General features: G+C 39.2%; 1 protein-coding gene across 1 annotated transcript in view; it reads left to right on the forward strand.

Moving 5' to 3' along the window:
• Positions 1–22199, forward strand: part of mettl15 (methyltransferase like 15) — a 108398-nt gene that overhangs the window by 50607 nt on the left and 35592 nt on the right. The window contains exon 3 of the mRNA XM_036584466.1: positions 5126–5262. Within this exon, the coding sequence (XP_036440359.1) occupies positions 5126–5262 (137 nt within the window). The remainder of the gene's footprint in view (positions 1–5125; positions 5263–22199) is intronic.

Consider the following 22199-nt stretch of genomic DNA (forward strand, 5'->3'; position numbering starts at 1 on the left):
GCCTTACATGGTTTGCGTTTGTTTTCATATCGGTTTCCATGTGTAATGACACTTGAATTGGTAGCCCTTAAGTGAGTCATCACTTGGAGAATAATATTCTGGCATTCAGATGCCGACGGCCCAGGAAGAAACTGCATTAGAGAGAAGCAGGTGAAGCAAGAGAGGAAATCATTTTTAAAACCCAAGGCTGGGCTCCATAGAAGCTTTCATCACATTTCATTCAGCCTTTTATACATTTTACGCACTTTGTTTTAGTTTTCTCTGCTCAGGGTGTCATTATCAAAGCTCCATTTGAGCCTAGAAAACTGCACATTGAACCAAACGAAAGGCTGATGTTGAAAAGAGGAGGATGTTAAATGGGAGCCACATGTGCAGCCTGGGATTCCACACATACAGAAAGATAGACCAATAGATGGGTAGAAACACTAAATAATTTTGGTTACAGTAGTAACTAACTTTGTAAATGACTCACCTATAGGATGATGCTTACAGCACTGTGCATTTACAAGGGTGTACTTGAATGCAGCTGATTGTTTACATAGTAAATTGGTCATTTATGAGCTGCTAAAAACAGCCAAGCGAATGTTACTCATGTATGCATTATTCCAGGTGAGATATTATAATAGGCAGAATAACACAGAAGTGGCAAAGTGGGTAGAAGTATTTGTGGTGGATATGTTACCATAAGTTTTCACGTTAGAAAAAAGAAGTATTTAATCAGGTGTTTAGGCTCTTATTTATTTACGTAACATCCTGCTTCTCTCTCAAGTAGTTGAAACATACTTCTCTCCATGCTAAGTTAACTTCTAAATTTGTTCAGCTGAAAGTAGAGGCGCCTTCATGATGAAAAGAAGCGAAGGGACGTGACAATTTCATGGTTGCTATGGACACAGCGCAGTAAGGGCAGGTTGGCGCGTCATGATTACAAGTCTGACCTCACGTAGGGAAGCGTAATGAACAACACACACATTCGCTGCATCAGTCAGCTCAGAAGCTATTTCGTTCGAGAGACAGGAAGAGAAAAAAATGCACGGAATGGAACGCAACAACAGGAACACCTGTCAGAGGCTTCTGTGAGCCGGGTTCTCCACCTTTGCCAGGCGTGCGTAAGAAGAAACTCGAGGCCCTCAAATGTTTGTTCCACAGCTGCAAATCAAAAAGGGACTGACTCACACACACGCACAGATGCACAGACAAACTCGTACACAAGTAGGCACTCTCACTTGGAGATGTTCCCTTGTGAGGGGAAGACGCAAGCACAGAAATAAAAATCTGACGCTCTTCAGCTGAGAATAAATTAAAAATCACGCCTCATGACATCCAACCCCTCCCAATCTCCCTGCAGTTTGCGCTAGGCTATGGAAAAGCACATATCCATTAGAAGCTGCTAATTACACTTTTGTGTTGCAGTGCCCTGAGGTGAGGCTAGTTTAGTGGTCTGCTGTGCATGCCTGGATGGATTTTGCCTGTGTCTCAGTAGTGGACATTCTATGGAATGGAAATCGACTTTGATATTTGTAATCATTATTAACTAGAACACTGTTGGCTCTGTATATGTGAAATGTTCTGACTCTGTATTGAGCTGCTAGTGAACAATGAGGGGTGAAATAGGAGGAAATAGGAGAAACCCCTGCTTTGAAAACAGTTCTCACCTGCTGAGACAACATGGACTGAACAGCTGCAGCTTATCAAAAATTGTGTACAGCTGCGACTATAAAAAAAATAGCATTTACACAGAACTAGTTTGCTTCCAGTTTTGAAAATCATGCACATTTTGATCAAAATACATTTAATAATTGAGGAACAATGCATAGAACAAAAATGGAGGGATGTCCAGGCAGGCAAAAAGCACATTCTATAGCTACTGTAAAACGTGGGTAATAATGGTACAATGGAAAACGTTTGCAAAACATGCTTTTCCACCAGACAGTGGGACACACAATTGTTGTACGCACAATTTATTGTTCTACACACAAATCACACTGTGCCTTTACACACAAATATAATGTTGTATATGAACAAGTAATACATAGTGCATGCTGCCTGAGGGGCGGTCGAGAGTAGGGCTCAACCAATTTGAAAATGTTGTCGATACTGATTTTAGGAAGATTAAAATTTAGATAACCCATAAAATCAGTGTAATTTTATATTTGAATTTTATATTCCTACTTTCAAACAGTGCCCAACTACCTGATATGATTGTCAGTCCTCAATCATCACACCTTTTAAACTCAGTTTAATAGAAACTTTTAGTCTTAAATAATACATTGTAGCACACTCAGATCGCGCTTTGCGGTTTTGGTTTCTGTCAGGGATGCGCCGATACAAGAATTGTAGGTTGATGCCAATTTCTGATATTTTTGTTACACGTCTGCTGATGCCGATACCGATGTAGATAAGTAAAAAATTAAAAAATGTAGAAAATTGGATTAGATCCACTTGGATTACTATTGCAGAGAAGTATAACTTTTATTTGTAGAGGACTCCAAATGCAGTAGAATGAATAAAATGGAGATATTTTAGAACAGTAGCTCAACATCACCTCAACATTCTGCTCTTCCAGAATAAAATAAATATAACATCAATTATTCGTTTGAAATATCTGTGAAATCTAAACAGCTGTCAGATTTTTTTAAGCAAAAATCTCATGATACTGATATAATTAGGATATTATTGTATATCTCTGATTTGACTTTAACACCTTATTTTTTTTCTCATTTTTCATAATTTCACTTCATGTAAAAAGTATTTGTGTGTTGTAACAGGTTAGGTTTGGATGCACTTTATATGTTTTGTAATGCTCTGTGTTTTTGTGTTCAGATTTACCAGTTCAGCCTGTATTGCTATCACAACCATCACTGGGAGATCACAAGCTCAAATGCTGGCAGTGTTGCAATCAATAAAAAAGGGGTAAATTATCAGCACATTATCGGTTTATACTGATAATTCCATGGATTGCTAATATTGACCGATATTATCACCCAACCGATATATTGGTCGGGCCCCAGTGAAGGCTGGAGAGCAAGCAGGTTAATTGTAAATATTTGTTCCGCTGCAAGATTGAGGATTAATTTTATTGTTAGGCAGCCTGATATCTTGAGAGACGCCAGCTCTGTTTGAAGCGTGGGGGGCACGGGCCTTGGGAACGTGTCGAGGTGTAGCTCTCTAAACCCACTGAGGCTTTTTCAGCAGGAGAGACCATGACTCATACATCGACTTTTGGATGAGAACAGAGGACAGTGTCTCTGGTGTGTGAATGTATGTGTGTGCATGTGTGTGAGGGAGAGAGTGAGAAAGTGGGTGAATGCACAAATGCGTTTTGTAACCTCTTAGAGTGAGCTTTTCACGCTATCTTCAACATGGAGCCAGTGTTTGTCACACTGTGGATCGGTCCTAATGAGCGGCATGCAAATGTGAAGCAATATGCTACATAGAAATAAACTATTATTTTTGTATTCAAAAATGTGGCTTTGCAAGTATTTGTGTACCACTGTAATTTACTATTGTAGGCAAACATTTTACAGTGTCTCTTTGAATTTGATTGGAAAATTTACAAATTGGTGCTTGAGAAGGACCACTCCAGCCAGAAGTACCCTGGGTAAATTAAAATTGGATTGAATTATGCTTGACTAAATCAAATGCAAAGATCGACATAAAGATCAATAGAAGCCAATAGCAGTTAAAGACTCTAAACACTCAGGTGGCCTCCTCACTAATGACATTCCTTTGTCATGGATACCACTAAATCCATCCTTAACATTCTAAATGAGGCAGCTTATCAGGCCATATGGAGAGCGGAAGCAATATATTTTGGAACGAGACAGACCATATATCCATTGGTGGGCCTATATCGTATGGGTACCCACATGTAGCAGTGTTTGTCCTGAGACCCACCAAACATTTTGATTAGAAATGGACCGATCAGTGTTTTTTGGGGCCACAACTAATCGCCTTTCAGACCGATCGAGGGCTGGGCTGGATGTCAGATTTAATAGTGCAGAAGGCAAACTACGCTTTTCAGATCTTCGTGGCTATGAAACCCTCTGTAAAACACTGTACAGCCAATGCTATGATATAACATTAGACCGAACAACAACAAAACAAGTAATGTAACTTACGTTAGCTAGGTTGTGCGTTATCCAACAATCACTACAGTTGCTACAGCGAAGCTAACCACAAACTTTAGCAAACAGGACAAAATAATATTGACCTACTGATTCTGTGAAACGGCAAAAGAAGTTAATTTTAGCCACCCCTGTCAAGCAGAAACAGAGCAACTGTTCATTTCTAATCCCTTTTAATGCCTTTAACTCTTTCAACAGCTGAAGTCAGCTTTTTTCGCCAGTTTCTTGACTCAACAATTATTCCAGCTATTAGCTTCAGTTTTAATACAATAATACATTCCATTAATATTTATGTAGACATTTCGTGTCTTATTTAATTATTTTTTTATCCATGTAGATATCTATTAAATGTTTATATATGTCATTAAGCCCTAGATCCATGTTGCCAGCTTTTTTAGTGGGCTATCCAGCTCAGTGCTCTCATCACCTTTACTTTCGGCATAACAATCACTGGTGCTTCACCAGGAACTGATGGATGTACAAATTGTGCCACCTAGGGCTGTTGCGGTAGTATGTTTTCAGTACTGCAGTGTTTATGTTTGGGTGCCTTACCGCTGCCAGAGGCATGGGGTGCTAGAGTGGCATACATGCAAAACTTTGAATATTTCTTTAATACTTCAACATTTAAAATAATAATCCTATATTTTTGCATGCACATTGTTAATCCAGGAGCGCTTAGCAATAGCGTAGACATAGTGTCATTGCCCCTTCTATCTGATCTAAACAATCCTTCATTTTACTCCACTTTCGGAGCAAAATAAGGGATTGAGTTTGAATACCACTGATGTCCAGTGTCACTAATTCATAATTTCAGAATATGGCAAAATATCATGCATCACAAACTGCTCTTATTCAGTTGCGGTTATGAAATCGCCTTTTGTTTGCTGTTAATGTTGTAGTATAACTCTAACAGTCATAAGATTGTACATTTATAGGCTTCTTGCAGTCTACTTGTCGAATATTGCATTTCATTAACATCCTCCATCTCTTTTTGAAAACAGGTCATCCTAGATTTAACCTTTGGAGGCGGAGGTCACAGTAAGGCCATCCTGAGATCGGTCCCAGGTGTAACCTTGGTGGCGGCGGACCGTGACCCTGAGGCGTTCCGCTTGGCCCAGCAGCTAGCAGAAGAATATCCGTGAGTTTATTAAGGCTTCCTTTTATTGTAAAGTTCTGTAGCTGTTAGTTTATCAGCTGTCTATTTCTTTATGGTCCTTTAATATGATAAAAGGATATAATCATCCAGTCTTAGTCTTACCTTTATAGTTTGATTATAGTTTGATTCTTACCAACAGAGTTCCATTCTTTTGGTAATGATCTCAGCTAAATGGGGGGCTGGAGTCAGCAACTCAGACATGAGTTGCACTCGAGTCACATGTTAACTGAATTGTGACTTGATTTGGACTCGCCCTTAACTGACTCAAAGCTCGACTCAGACTCTAGACTTAAGACTGACAAATTTAAGAAAAAAAAATCACAAGAAAAACGAATGAAATTTGGACAGGCAAAATAAATGTGGTACACATATTAAACTTTAGGTATGTAACTACAAAACTTTACATATCTACGTGTCTGATTTTGATTGTCAGTTTTGCCTCAGACATTACTGCTATGCTGTTCTCCCTCTTTCCTTTAAATACTGCTTTTACTGAGTGTAGCACTTCAGTTCTGTCCTCCAGACTGAAGGTTTTTCTATAATGAAGGGCTCATTATTTGAATCTGTGTTGTACCTGACAGGTTTAATGTGGATTTATTTTTGTACAATACAGTGCATTTAGCTAATACCTGACTAAATTGAATTCTCTTTAAAAAAAAAAAAATTAAGACTCGACTCAGACTTGCATGCCAGAGGCTTGAGGCTGAAATCGGGTTTGCATCCTAGAAAACCAAGACTTAACTCAAACTCGCATGCTAGAAACTTGAGACTCTATTCAGACTCACACACTAAAAAATCGAGGCCTCCACCTTGCAAAGTAGAAACTCAAGACTCAAGTCAGACTTGCACCCAGGAAGCTTGAGACTCAACTTGGGTTTTCACTCCCAGAAACTCTAGACTTATTTTGGACTCGCATCCCAGAGACTCAAGACTCAACTCGGACTCACACCCCACAGACTCAAGACTTGACTTGGACTCGGATCCCAGAGATTCAGGACTCAACTCAGAGACTCGAGACACTAATTAGACTCACATCCTAGAAACTAGAGACTCAACTTGGACTCAGGACTTGACTCGGACTCGCACCCCAGAGACTCTAGACTTAAGTTGGACTTGCAGCACAGAGACTTGAGACTCAAATTGGACTAGCACTACACAAATTCAAGACTTGACTCAGACTCGCACCCCACAAACTCAAGACTTGACTTGGACTTGCACCCCAAAGACTCAAAACTCAACTCAGAGACTCAAGACTTAAAATGGACTCACACCCTAGAAACTCGAGGCTCAACTCAGACTGGCACCACACAAACTCAATACTCAATGCAGACTCAGCCCAAAGACCCAAGACTCAACTCAGAGACTCGAGACTTAACTCAGATTTACACCCCAGAAACTTGAGACTCAATTCGGACTTGTATCCCAAAGACACGAGACTCAAATCGGACTCACACCCCAGAAGCCCGAGACTCAATTTGAGCTTGCACCCCAGACGCTCAAGACTTACCTTAGGTGAAGTGCTTCAGTTAAAAAGGCTCATTTTGTAGCATAGTAGTTTTTAAAGAAGAAATATTGGATTGGTGTCATGTTGGCCGATACACAAAGTTTCAATATCACCATTGAAAAGAAAAAGTGATATTGTGCCACCTCTAATTACTAACACTTTACTTTTCAAATCCACATGTTCCTTTGGTGCTTTGTTGCAGCTCTGTTGTCTCAGAGAAGCTTTGAAAACATTCAGTATGCTTCACACACAGTAGCACTGGCACCTTTAGGTAGTGCAGCTAGTTTTAGGGCTGCTAAGGACTTCACTGATTTCATTTGGCAAACAGATTAGTTGATTGTGGACAATTACAATGGCTCTCTTGTGCTTACTAATTGGGATTTTGATTGATTCTAATATTTAACATTCATGAACCTGTTCAAATCCTTTTGCTGCTTTATTACAGCACTGTTGGCTCCTGGAAACGTAAAACAATAAACTGTCCTGCAACACCAGAAGTACTGGCAACTAGTTTGGAGCTGCTGAGTACTTAATTAAAAGTTTCAGAATAAGAATAGAGCTGCTGGTTGTGCATTCTACATTGACACTGCATTCATCTTCGATAGTGAAGCTGTGAAAGGACCATAAGTCTTTTCCTCCTGTCTAAACGCCCATCCCTGGTCTGCTTCTCAATCTATATTACTTAACTAGCGGCCAGGGCTGCTCCGTTTGCAGAGATTCAGAAACCCCACTCTCACCCACGCTCAGCAGAGAAGCCCCAACATCTCATTTGTCAGCGGGGGCCCAAGGCTTCAGTGACAGGGAGAGACGCTGCCACCCACGCAGGTTCTCCCTGCTTTCTGCTCGGGGGAGAGGATGATGATGAGAGAAAGAGAGAGAGAGAAAATGGGAAGAGAGCCTGAGAGAGAGAAATAGTGTTTAATAAAGAGGAGACAAGAAAGAGAAGGCGGGTGGCCTTGTGTGTGCGCGCGCGCGTGCGTGTGTGTGTGTACATGGACGTGAGCGAGGGAGTACGTGAGGGCGGATGGAAATGAGATGTTCCTGATTCTGCAGCGTGGGTAGAGATCCTTCTTTACGTCGATTCTGGGGAAACCTGTCTCAGGGGAACTGCTGCAGCTACAGAAACGCGTGTGAGAGAGAGAGTAGGAGAGGGCGAGAGAGGCAGAGAGAAAGTGAGAGAATATTAGGACAAGCCATTCTGTCAGCAGCGATATATACCCCAGCAATGAGGCCTTCCACTCCCACTCATGCGAGGGGTGAGAGGAGCTGAAGAAATCTAGCAATTAGCCAGTCTTATTGCAGGCCTGCGTAACAGGGCCAGGCAACCCACGCACCCCCTGCACCAAGCAAGCTCTCTTCTCTTCTCTTCTCTTCTCTTCTCTTCTCATCTCTTCTCTTCTCTTCTCTTATCTTCTCTTATCTTATCTTCTCTTCTTTTCTCTTATCTTATGCACCTCTTTTATACTTGTTTTTTCCTTCTTCTCTTATGCACCTCTTTTATGCTTGTTTTTTCCTTCTTCTCTTATCTACTTTTCTCTTCTCTTCTCTTATGCACCTCTTTTATGCTTGTTATTTCTTCTCTTCTCTTATGCACCTCTTTTATATTTGTTTTTCCTTCTTCTCTTCTCTTCTGCACCAATTTTATGCTTGTTTTTTCTTCTTCTCTTCTCTTATGCACCTCTTTTATATTTGTTTTTCCTTCTTCTCTTCTCTTCTCTTCTGCACCAATTTTATGCTCGTTTATTCCTCTTCTCTTATCTTCTCTTCTCTTATGCACCTCTTTTATGCTCGTTTTTTCTTCTTCTCTTCTCTTCTCTTCTCTTCTCTTCTCTTATGCACCTCTTTTATGCTTGTTTTTTCTTCTCTTCTCTTCTCTTCTCTTCTCTTTTCTTATGCACCTCTTTTATGCTTGTTTTTCCTTCTCTTCTCTTCTCTTCTCTTCTCTTCTCTTCTCTTCCCTTCTCTTCCCTTCTGCTCCTTTAATTTCTTGTTTTTTCTCTTTCCATCCTACACATTCTCTTCCTCTCTCCTCATTTCTTCACATTGGCTCTGCACAAAAGATCCAGGCTCAGAGCAACTCAACACATGAAGTGAATGTTTTGTTCACTTTTTTCCCTTCATATTTTCATCAATCTTAATCTGACTCAAAAGCATCACACACACACAGAGGCACGCATCAAGTAAACCACGTCAGAGATGACAGCAGTACCTTCTGTCGTGTGTCACTTCAGCAATTACTAAGGCAAAAAAACACAGGATATATACATATAAATATATTTTGCTGTTGTCAGGCCATGTGCACCTGCTTTCATAATCACCAAACGGTCCATCGCACGTGATGCAGGCTCAACACATCTCCCGCAGCGCCGAAACAAACATGGCTACGTATAAATAAGGCTCACGATTCAAAAGAAAAGTGGTGAGAGCGGTGCCTGTCATCGATTTGCAGTGAGCATTTAGCGCTTAAACAAGCATTTTGATTAATCACGCCTGCCAAGTTTGCCTAAGAAGTCACCCTGCAAGTAGCTCACCAGCGAAGCGGCCGTTTCCGACATGACCCTGGGCTTTAGCATCAGGGCCTTGCTCTTTCATCTGCGAGTGGCTGTCTCATCAAATGGCCATCTTTTCCAGCAGCTTTATCCTCTGAGGCCCAGTCCAAGTTGTCGGAGTTCAATATTCCAAGCCTAACACATTCTTTAAAGGGTTCACAACCTGTTCCTTTGTGCACTGTGTCTGTATTTGAGTTTGGTTGTGATGAAAATGTCCTGACTTTGAAGGAAAACCAGATCCAGTCTTCAACGTCAGGACCAGCAAAATGTTCCTGACTTTTAAGTGCTTTTTACAAAAGCTATTTTTCAAAACAGAAAAACTATTTCTTTTGATTACTGAGTTTAAGGTTATGTCAAGAGTTCGGCTTAGAAAGTTCTTGTTACTTATAGGCAGGGCTAGATTTGAGGGGGAATGCAATCATATGCCACCCCCCTCCATCTCCTGTGGATTAATGTTAGGCCTGTATCTCCTATGCTCTTTATATGGATATTTTCATTCCATCCCCTATGTGAGATTTACAAAGTTCACCTCATATAAAGCAATTAGGTTCTAGATAGTATGTGCATCTACAAATGAGGTGGTTATGTAGAACCATGGCCCTTCACTTTTCATTGGTTATACTGTGGAGTGTTTGGTACAGTTCCCACCCACCGTCAGGGCTAGTTTGAAAGTGCAGTCACAGGAGAAAATTATACAGTTTGAGCTTCTGGTGGGTGAGTTTTAAGCAAACTTTGAACTGGAAAAAAGAAGCAACATCACACTTATTGCTCAGATAAATGGTATAAAAAATATGTTTAGGTGCCTAAAACTTTTGCACAGTAGGCTATATGATGCATTTGTATGGCTTCATGTCTTGACAGTGTATAAAAACAAGCATGTGTGTGTGTCCGTGCCTGGGCTTGTGGACTTGTTCCACAGATATTTTCATCCACGCTCCCCTGCTGAAAGCAGTCGATCAGCATCTTGTCTCAGGCTGCAGTGACGTCGGAGCTGGGGCCGAGTGGGGCAGCACAGGAACATTTCAGGCTCGATTTGTTAGAGAATAGCATGTCACAGTTCTCAAACGCACTGCACATTATCACATAGAGTGACGGACAAGACCGATCAGTGCGATTCAGTGTAATTGTGTTATAGAAATAATTTGGCAAATAATCAAATTTACAATACAGTACAGTTTTCCCCTTACCCCGAATGTAGTCCATCAGCCAAGACATGTGCTGTCTGAAGTTTGCCTCTCATTTTACACTGGAGCTACAAGGCTAATGTATGTTATAACTATAAGACTTAATGAACAGATGTCTGGGTAACTGCAGGGAAAAATGTGATTTGTATCTGATAATAACATATCAAAATACACAAACAGTGAAATGATGTGCTGGTGCTATCAGGATATAAATTTAGCCACATTTTAAAACATCTTAATATTCAAAAAAATTACCAGGAGAAGTCTTTTTGGTCCCTGTGTAATTCAGTAATGGAGGCCGCCCCTTCAGATGAGCTAGTGAGCTCTAACACTAGAGCTAACCAGCGGTACATGGTGAATTGTCATCTTCTTTACAAACTCATGTTCCAACATGGTCGTTTCTCAAGATAACATTAAATATCTTTTTGTTGTTCTAGCTAACAGTGGTAGAATAGTTAGCCCAGTTATAGGCTGAGCAACATGCCCTTGGCAATGTGTACACATTAAGGCACTTGCGTTTCAGTGTAAATGCTAAGTCTTAAATACGAGCAAAACTCTTACACTTTACATCCCTGTTAAAACTAAATGATGGTTCACAAATAAAAATTATTTTCAGTTTGGTGCAAACTTCAGGCCTCGAACTTCACTGAGTTGTTATGTAATCTCAAATAGACTTGCTCATGACACTGTATGACATATTTTTATCTAGCAGTGGGTGATATACAGGTTCATCTGGTATAGTGATTTAAATTCTTCATAAAGTATGAGTTTCATCATTGCCTGTAAGACATGCAAAGTCCCTCACCTCCCATGTAACGAGTTGCAGCTGAGATAAGTTAGTCTAGTTTGTTGTTGAAGAAGACAACATCAGATTGTAATGAGTTAATGAGTTAAAGGAGGATAGACAGCGAAAGGAAAAGCCAGTCTCTTGGGGTTAGCCATTAACCATTAGCCATTAACCTAGTACAGAGACTAACAAGCTTTCCGTATGCACTGCCTCCGGCACTAATTGCTCGGCCAGGTGCTTCAGGCAATGTCTCAGAGCATGTGGTCACTTGCATATAATGTCTTAAGTGGGTTGTGGCCTTGAGTGAACTACATAGCATCTCTTCAGAGAAATGTTATGGTGGAAAGTTAAAAAACGTATAACTGTACATTGAGTTTTAGACCCTAAAAATGCAATTGCAATGGCAACAATTGTAAAGCTTAAATATAAAATTACAGCTTTAAATTTATCCGTTCAGAATTTAACTTAATATAAATACTTAAGATATTTTACCCAATCCGCCAATGTTCCTCCACAGCTTCTCAGCTAATACTGATAGCATGTATAGCTTGCAGTATTTCCCAAATTCCAACAGCCTTTGATGCTCATAGATGACAGCTCAAGTGTAAGAGAGACACGTATGAGACAAATGAATTAAAAAATACAGAAGTAAAACAACATTTAGCTTGTTTTTTTTTCTCAGAGCAGCTGCTGTGCACTTACATGAACATCCACAACTTCTGTTATCTATACAAAAGTACAGACAGAATTCAGGCTTTAAGATATCTTCGACTACTGTTTTTAGTTATGTCAGTGTACTTATATACGTACATTTTATACATACACTGTCAGAAACCAGTTAGTTACCCAATGCAGTTTGAGGCAAGTGTGTGATGATATAAGCATACAGTTTACACAACAGCAGTCTGGCAGCTATAAGCTTCCATTACTTGTTAGATGCATTAGTCCTGTAGCCAGGGGCGTCAGGCCGCGGGTAATGATGGACCTGACTAACCAAAGCCCTCACTGAATGGGGAGCTCTCCAAAAGCCTTGGAAATAAATTGATTTTGGTTTCTAATTTTGATACTCTGTTAACACAAGGCTGCATTTTCCATGATCATCTTTCTAGTTCTGTGAAAAATCCATTATGTAGGTCAAGGCTGCTACAGACTACCTCAAACTTCTGGTCCCTCCCAAAGTAAAGGAAACTCACTTTAAGATTCTGTCATCTATTTATCCTGTTAATGATTTTCTTCATGGTAGTTTTGGTTTTAAAAATGCTCTTTGCAGTTTTGTCATTCACAGTGTGAATCCGCTGAATATTTTTTCCCCTGTAAATATGTGAGAGCTTTTTGGGCTGAAACTGAAAAATGACTTTCCACCGTTTATTCCAACCTACTTGCATTTCAGTGCGAAGACATGCAGGTTATTTTGTTTATTTGTTTATTTTTAGGATCCCCATTAGACGCTAGCACGCTAGCCGCTATTCTTCCGGGGGTCCAGTAGACATACATGGCAAAATAGTGCCATTAAGTGACATTAAGTGTTTATTTTATCATTCTAGTAACCTTAGCATTAATCATTATTAACACTGTTATAAATATTTTATCCACAAATGTAGTGATAATGAAGTGATAAAGTGATAAAATTTGTCTCATTCTGTGCAGAATTTCATTGTTATTTGGTTGCTTTGCGTTCTTCTTATAACAGAGTAGAACTTAAACTGCTAAATATGTACAATGAGTTAGTTTTCTTTTTCCCCAAAAGCCCTGGTATGTGTGTTATTTTTCAATATTTTATAATGCTGCTCCGTACTTGTTTGTATATTATTAAAAAAAATAAAAATGCTTGTCTACCTGTTGTTGTCGGTATTGCACCAACCGCCCCTCCGCCCCCGGCCCCCCTACCGGCGCGTATGACATTTAACATTAACTTTATTGTTGGCTATAGATGGCAGTTAGTGGCTGCTTAGCTGTACTGACCTGGTTAAAGTGAAACCAAAATCAGGAATTAATGAACTAAAGGAGCGGAGAGAGACAGAGAGAAGGCTAAAAAAGAGGGCAGGCAAATTCTGACGAGCTTCTTTCAGATAACGGGTGAGTCTGAATTGCCAAACTCTAAATATGTTGTAGTAACGTGAGCTAGCTAGCTAACTAGCTAGCTAGGTTAACTAATAAGCGATTAGGTTAGCTTCATTAGCAGTCATTTGTAACAAGCACAAGCTGATAAACAAGCACAGAATTTGATTAAATGCAGCAAGTAAGCATTGTTTAAAATAGCTAGCTAATGTAGTTAACAGAGAGTGTTTCTGCTATCACAGTCTAGTGAAGTTGGCCTCAGCTCAGCAGCTAACTTGTAAAACACACATTGTTAGTTCCAGAAGCTTCCACAGTCACTGAGGGAGTGACAGCAGCGCCTCTTCCTTCTCAACTGCAGCTGAAGACTTGAGACAAGCTCACCATGGTAGGTAGCTAATAGGAAACTTCTAAGCAGTCATGTGTTGAGCAGTTTCACTGAAAATGACAGTAAATATATTTAAATGGTGTTTTTTAAGGTTTCTCATATGAATTTCACTGATTACATTGAATGTTTTCAACAGAGGTTAAGTCTAACCCTCACTGAACTACAGCAAGGTTGATTCAGAGCACACTTACTGCATTGTCAGCTGTTTGAACCTTAAATGCATGCCAACCAACCACATAAAGAAATACAGCATTATATATATTTATAATTTCCTTTATTTTCTTGGGGGGGGGCGTTGGTGCTATGCCCCTGCTCGTAGCTCCAGTACAAAACTGTAGAAGCAAACTTCAGACACAAAACATTTCCTGGTTGATCGACTACATTTGGGGTGAGGGGAACATTTGTCCCTTAACCTCTTAAGGACAGATCTACCTTTCAGTGGAATGTGCATTAAAAAAAAAGAGCAGTAATCCGACAGGAGGCTTACACATGCCCTACACATAACATATTCTGTTCATCCTCCATAAGCAAACATCTCTAATCTGCCTGTGTCTGCGCTCTCTCGCTCTCCAGGATGGAGAGGAGAAATGAATTTCAGGACAACATTTATAGATTGGTATTGCTGATGCGGTCATGGGTCACGTTATATTATGCTGGCAGGAAATTGTTGCTTTTCGATTATTTAAAGGGAACACTCGAGCATGCTTCCGGCTTAACAGCTTACATTGAGAAAGCCCTTTTTTTTCACTCTTTTTATGTAAACCCGTCTACAGCAATAAGCTGTTCTTTTCCTGTGGTTGGGTTCAGGTGACACACCACTGGTTTACAAATCAGCTGTCTGTCTTAATGACCGAGTGGCTCTCTCCTGAGAGAAATTCAGAGTAGTGTTGTATGAAGTATCGGAAGTACCCCAACAGGGTAAACAATCCAAAGCGCTGACTTTCAATACTTTCAGTTCTTTAGTTAAAGCAGGATTATTCTCTCTTTTTTTGAGATAAAAGATTTGATACGGTATGTAAACATGGTTAAAGTTTCAAAATGTACTATTCACTCCCCAGTGCATATAAGCTGAAAATCAGCCCATTTTGAATACATTGTTTTTGCGATGTCACAAAACCCAACACATTTACGTTCATGCACCTATTCAGCCTAAAACAGTTTAGCCCCCACCCATTCACACTGAAGTTATAATGAGTGTTTCAGGCTGTTCTGGTTTTTGAATAAGGGCGCAATACAGCTCAGTCAGAACAGAGGTCATTTACATATATATTAGTCTTAAAGGTACAGTGACAAAAACAGCCTGTTTAATTCTAAATAAAAAAGAGAGCTTGGAAAATGGTTATATAAAAATGAATTATGACTGTGTGTACATAAACATCATAAGTGGACCTCAAGGAAAACGTATAATTCAAGAATAAATGTACTGCACTTTTACACATACATAAATGCTCTTTGTTGTGATTGGCTGCCCTGTATTCAAACCACTTTGACCACTTCAGTTTTGTGGTTATGTATTAATTGTTGTTCTTTATTATTAACTTATTACAGTTGTATGCAAAAATTTATGCACCCCTGGTCAAATGACGTTTTTTTGCTTTTCTCAGTGAAAATAAGTTAACAAGTCCTCTACAGAGAACATACTTCTGCACATTTTAATGCACAGTTATTGCTTTAATAGTTTATTTGCTGACTTTAACATATTGAAAAAAACAAAACATAAAATATTTGTCCTATGAAAATGCTCTGACATTTTACATTTATGTTTTATGTTTTTAATATGTTAAACACAGCGAATGGATATAAATTGTGCACTAAAATTAGCTGGAAATATCATATTTAAGTTTCCTGTAGATGATATGTTACCTTTTTACTTATAAAATCAACAAAACATGTCATTTGATCAGGGGTGTTCAAACTTTTGTGTAAGGTTGTGTCTTATTATCCTTTGACTTTAAAACAATGATTGATGCCTATGTTTATTTTCATTAAATAATTTAGTATATTTGCATAATTGATTTTCACAGAACTACTCCTTTAAAGATTCAGGAACGCAGTGTCCACTGTTCAAAGAAAATCAGAGAATGGACTATGCTAACTGTGTGCTTTCTTCAAAAAAAAAAAGGGAGTTTCCAGAAATATGGACGCCTTTTTATATCTGTTAAGAGATCCAGAAATATTCCTTATTTTAAGTCCACTTAGTCATACATTGATAAATGTAGTGATATCTATTGTGGATCAAAATAGTTTTCACATAATATTTAGCATTTAGCTGTCACTGGTGTTTTGCTGCTTATGAAGAACAGAGGCCTAAAAATTTGCCAGCTGCTTCTACCCGGTACTTTGAAATGGCACACAGGAAGTTCCCACCATTCTAGGAACATTTGGATCATTCTAGAATAGCTTTCCAAGGACAACACTAGCACCTAATATTCTGTACTTTATCTCCAACTTCAAGGAGCTGCTGCTTTTTTCTCCCGCCAGAATCGTGTGTGATTGAGTCAGCGAAGCGTTGTTCTTTCTTTACACCTTTTCCTTTAAATGATGTCAGCATCGTGGGCTGCACGACTATAAATAGGCCCGTTCTTTTAAGCAATTATAAGACTTTATTTGGAACACACACACATGCGTGCGCATACACTCGTGCGCACACACACACCCCCTCAGACACATCTACGCACTGTGACACACATATACACGCTCACCAATGAAACTTGTCCTGTTTAATAATATAAGATCTTACGTAACACATTTATATCTCCAACGCTGTGTTTAAACCACATAAAGAAGTTAATAATTTAAAGTTGTTATGTAAGTGTTTCGCATATTCTGAAATCGTTTGGTGAGTAACGGAGCCGCGGAGAAGCTCAGGAAACCCCCACAGTGCGCTTGGAGACTTGGGAGGGGAATGTTAGAGTACTGGAAAACCCATAGAAAGTCACACATGTTTAGAAGGAGGAGTGAGAGAGCGAGAGAGAACTACAAGGATTACTGTACATTGGCCATGGTTGGCTTGGACAGCATGATGATATGTTACTATTGTCTTGTTAAAGTACATCGCAATGCACTTTTCTGACTATATCATTTGTACTGCCCCTATGTCTACAACACTGGGCAGCTCCAAGTGTCATAAAAAGACTTCAATTTAAACTGGTTACAGACAGCCTATGAACAAGAATTAGTGTACAGTATCTGCATAAACTACAAAGTAACAAGCAGTAAATTAGATATCAGCCGTATATATTTATCTTTTTTTAATACATTTATTTTTACTAGGGCTGCACTGATCAAGAATTTTTTTTGCCTGATTCTGTTTCCTTTTTCTTTACAGCCGAATTGGCAGATGGCCTTTTATTTTGTAACCCGAAGCTTGCACTGTATTGGCTAAATAAACACATTAAACACACTAGCACGTGGACTTTCAGGTATGTTTTATTAGCCAAAACTATATAAATAGCATTATTTGGTCTTTAATGAGCCAAACTGGCAATTTAAATTCTTAAAGAACCCATATCATTTATTTTTCTTGTGGTCCACTTTTCTTCTGGTCCACTAATGCACTTTTTTTTATGACCATTTTGCAACCTCTCTTTATCCTTTAGAGTTGAAATTGTTTTTTGTTGACATATTACCTCTGCTCTGATTTGCTGTATTGCACCTCATTCACAAAGCAGTCTGGGCTGAAACACTTCTTATAACTTTAGTGTGAATGGGTGGGGCTGAACTGCTATAGGCTGAATAGGTGGATATGTGTAAATGAGTTGATTTTTGTGACATCACAAAAATGATGAATTCAGAACAGGCTGTTTCTGCAGCTTATAGACTATGAGGACTGAGACCTGAATAGTATGTTTTGAAACTAACAGTGTTTATATATCAAGTCAAACTCTTTTATGTATAAAAAAACAAGGGAAAAAAAAATAAAATGCAACATCGAAAGGAAGAGGCAACTGGATATTTGGAAGAATGAATCATGTACAATTGAATGGTTCAGTTCCAAAATGCATTATTGACCACTTTAAAGTTTTTTTTTTTTTGATAGGCTTATACCTTATTGAGGGTGTGTTTGCCAGAAGGATCGGTGCTATTATGTATTAATACCACCGTGATTGGAGTAATAAAAATGTTACTAATGCATATAAAGTTGTGTTTGGAATTGGATTGGATTGTGAGAAGCAGAAAAAACAACCAACTTCTAAGACTGAATATAAAAAAGAATGGAAGCTGTAATAAAAGTCAATGATGGTTTTCTTTTGTGTCATTACTTACTTACATCACTTCACTAAGTACACCTCCTTGCACATACTTACCATATAGTTGCACTTTGTAGTTTTACAATTACAAACTGCAGTCCATCTGTTTTTCTGCAAACTTTAGCCCCCTTTTAGCCTGTTCTTCAGTGTCCCACTACTCAAAGAAAATGTGTTAGCGGGTGCTGCGATGGTACAAGTGGATCAGACACAGCAGTGCTACTGGAGTTCTGTTGCTGCATAGTTTGTGTTGGTTGTCCCCTAGTTCTTCATCACGCTGCCCACAGCACGCTGTTGGCTAAATACTTTTGGTTGGCGGACTATTCTCAGTCCAGCAGCACTGGACATGCGCAACATCAAGTCAGTGTCGCTGTGCAGTGCTGAGAATGATCCACCACCCAAATAATACCTGCTCTGTGGTGGTGCTTTCGAGGTTCTGACCATTGAAGAACAGGGCAAAAAGGGGGCTAACAAAGTACACAGAGAAAAAAATGGACTACAGTCTGTAATTATAGAACTACAAAGTTTGCCTTAATGGTAAACGAACCTGAAAAAAAAGACGAAGAGTTCAGAGGAAGAAATCTACAGATTCCGATCTTGTCGAAGTCCGATTGCGCATCCCTAATTTTTACCAGCTTAAATAGTTCATGTTTGTAGCCCTTTTTAAATGTCACACAAATATTTTGCTGGTGTATTTTATGTTCCAACTTTTACAAACCACATATCGTAATCCATGTGTAGTGTTGATGTTATATTTCTGTCATATCGCCCACCCTTAACCATACTAATGAAGATGCTAAGATAAAATGAAGCTAAAGAAGCGCTAATTAGCCTTACACCCCAATTATATTTACTCGTTCCAATGTCTTTAAGCTAGGCTTTTTAAACATTTGTCATTGCTGCATTCTGGGTAGGTGTTGTGAAAGTTATTCTTTGGAAAACAGCAGGTGGGGTGATTTTGCCCTGTCTGTTATACGTGCGTTATTTACTCATTCGGTGCGAGTTTGAGTCAGAGTTTGGGCTCGTTCAGCGTGAGTTTGCATCAGAGTTTTGGCTGGCAGGTGTTTTTGATGTGAGGTAGCAGACAGAGCGGCCATTACGATGCTGCCCACTCTCTCTGTACTTCCTGGAGCTGTGACACACAGCCTCCCACTCTTACTGGGTTGCTAGGCGCTATTGTCTTTCCCAGGTACTGCGCAGAGCGCAGGTACTCAACTGGATCCATAAAAGGATTGCAGTGTCTACAGGTATTTGTACCCAGCACCTGATTCTACTAATGGGCTCCTGTCCTCAACAAAAACAGAGAATAACTTGCAGTAACTCCTAGGTTCAAGCATGCTAGCCTGTTTAACGTTGAATCTGTTCTGGTGGTGGGGTTGTGGATAGATGTGAGAGTCATATCTCTCACCATTTCAAAATCTAGTATAGTCGAGTAATATACAGTGAACTGTAGTAGTAAAACTGCAAAACTTCTAAATGTGTTGTTATTATAGCTTGTTTTAGGTAGAAATACGGAAGTAGGAGTGTGGCTTTATAGCAAAAAGAAAACAAAATATCATAAAGCCTTTTGAATCATGAGGTCAGTGGTGTGAAAACTGGAAAATGCCCATATGGTGTCATCGAAAATAAGGCTGCTATCAATTTCGTGCCCCAGTATAGAGTATATCCTGTATGTTGCCTCGTCTAATTGACAGCTTGTCAGTGGAAAGTCATAGGAGTGAATTGACGTGGTGTCAGTAAAGCAGCCTTGAAGTCCATTTAATAATAGTAGAGGTAGCAAAGGGTTTGGGCTCAATCCTATGATTTCTTTCCTTCACACTTCTTCACATTCTTCTCTCTGGACCCCCAACTCTAGCCCAGGAGTCGGATCTTATTAGCTAATGATCAAGTCCTTCCTAAGCAGAATCAGGTGTGATAGAGTTTGAAAATACTACCCTGAGCTTTATGCATTTTTTGTTTGTAATGATTTATGCAGCACTTTAACCAAATCCTAAGGCTACCACACACCGGATGCGCTATGCTGTATTGCGTTCAAAAATTCAAAACCACTGTTTTAATGAAGGTGCAGACACATCTGCCGTTAAGTCAGTTCATACTTCGACCTCAGACCTGCTTAATTTCTCTGAGCACTACAGTGTACCACTTACCATTTTGCTGTTTCTTCATTAGATTAGAACCAGAGTAAAACTGCAAGAACTGATAGTAGATAAAATTTGGCTTGAAAGACAAGCAATTTTAAGTCTTTAAAATAACCCCCTAATGCTAATTGTCTGTTACCTCAGCTAATATTGCTAGTCTAGTCACCTTGTGACTCATATCTTTTAGCTTGAAAACAGCAATTTTGTGAAGTGTTAGTCAGTTGGTACCAAATGTGATACATTTCCTAAATGATGTTGACAGTTATTCTATTAAATCTTTGACTAGCGTGTAGAATGAGCTTAAGCTTGATTTTGACTCTCTCACTGCAACGCTTTGTGTCTGTTGCCCAGTGCTTGCGCTGACCGGTTTCTGAGAAAATGATATATAAGCATTTCCCAGTCATTAATCATTTATTTGTTAAAAAAACAACTAACACTGCGATGAATACAGATCAACAATGCATGATTTTATTAAACAGTGCAAGTGTTTTATGTGTGAGTTTTAGTTTAAATATTTTTCCAGCCCTCTCCTTGAGTAAGCCCAGTATTAGTGGCTAATCAGTTCTTCATTAATTAAATCAGGTGTGTTGGTGATGGAATTGAACTGAAGTCCATGTGATGGCTGGAATGCACTGAGAATTCAGGAGCCAAACTTGTGTTCTTCTCAGCGTGTTCTTCTAATTCAGACATTACTAACTTTACAAGGAATTTTTGTTACATTGTGCTGTATTTTTACTTTTTTGTATTTATTCTAATATTATGTAGTAGTTTATACATTATCATATAGTTTTTCACTCGCACAAACACACATACAGCGCAGATAAATAGTTTCAGTTACATCACTGTGCGTCCATGTATTTCAGACTTTCAGCTCCGAACGTCGGTTGGTTGAACCGTCGATGTTGGTTGGTTCATGTTAAGACACAAAGAGTGGACAGTCATTTACTTCATGTGATCTGAACCAACAGCTGAACTCAGAGGCTGGATAAAATTCCAGTCTCCAGTTATTTCTTGAGTGTGGATTGCTGGTGCTGAGCAAAAACTGACAAACTGTATAAACGAATAATTAATAAATATCACACTACCATGTAGCAAGTTGCCATGGTTCTTAGTACAGTGAGAAATTATGAGTTTTATGAGTGGCGACTCTTCTCATATGCCAGTGGCACATTGGGCGAGGGACAGTCTGTGCGTGTGTGTTTATGGCCTCTCACATAGTCAAATTAATTATATCAAGCCACGTATCAAACACCCCACACAATACCATTTGACATAATGCCTGTAAAGATGTGACATAAACACAGCACGTTTGCTGTGACTGCCGTGAATGTGTGTGTCGTGTGGGCCTATGGCATCATCAGACATTTAGACGCCATCATGTTGAATCATCATCTTAACTAGAACAAACTTTACTCATTTGCGCTGTAACATGGTATTTCTCCATTGAAACTGACTAGGGATGTCCTGATCCGATTGAAAGGATTAGGATTGAAGCTGATTCAGACACATCAAGTGGATCGAGTATCAGCTACTTGAAGCCCAATTCAGTTCTGATTCTTTTTTTTCTATTTGACTTTATTTGCAACCTGCAGAAGTGAGGTGCATTTCCAGAAGTTTACAAAGAGGTGTGAATGTCTGCATTGTGCAACAGTTTTACAGTCCAATATGAAAACTTGATAGTAATATCTTTAATATTCACAGTGACAGTGTTTTCACTATGTTTGGGCACATAAAATATGAGTGAGCAGCTGTTACACCCACTTACTGTGGGTGACATTCAACCAGAAGCATGTACAAAATACACTCCTGCCATGTTTTTCCATGCGAGCCGTGTTGCTTCTGGTTTTATACCACCGTTTATAGCATGTTCAGAACTGAGAGAACTGCTTTACATGCGTTAGACCAAAATTAAATCATAGTGTATTTGTGACACTATGAAATAGTCATTTCCCATATGTAGTCTACATATGTAGTCTTTTGCCCTCAAAAAATTAAGTGATTTCACTGCAGAATATCAAAGTAACTAGTGGCCAAATCATAAAGTATGTCTGTCAAATTTGATGCATA

The sequence above is a fragment of the Colossoma macropomum genome, unplaced genomic scaffold (assembly GCF_904425465.1).
Source record: "Colossoma macropomum unplaced genomic scaffold, Colossoma_macropomum, whole genome shotgun sequence".
NCBI lineage: Eukaryota > Metazoa > Chordata > Actinopteri > Characiformes > Serrasalmidae > Colossoma > Colossoma macropomum.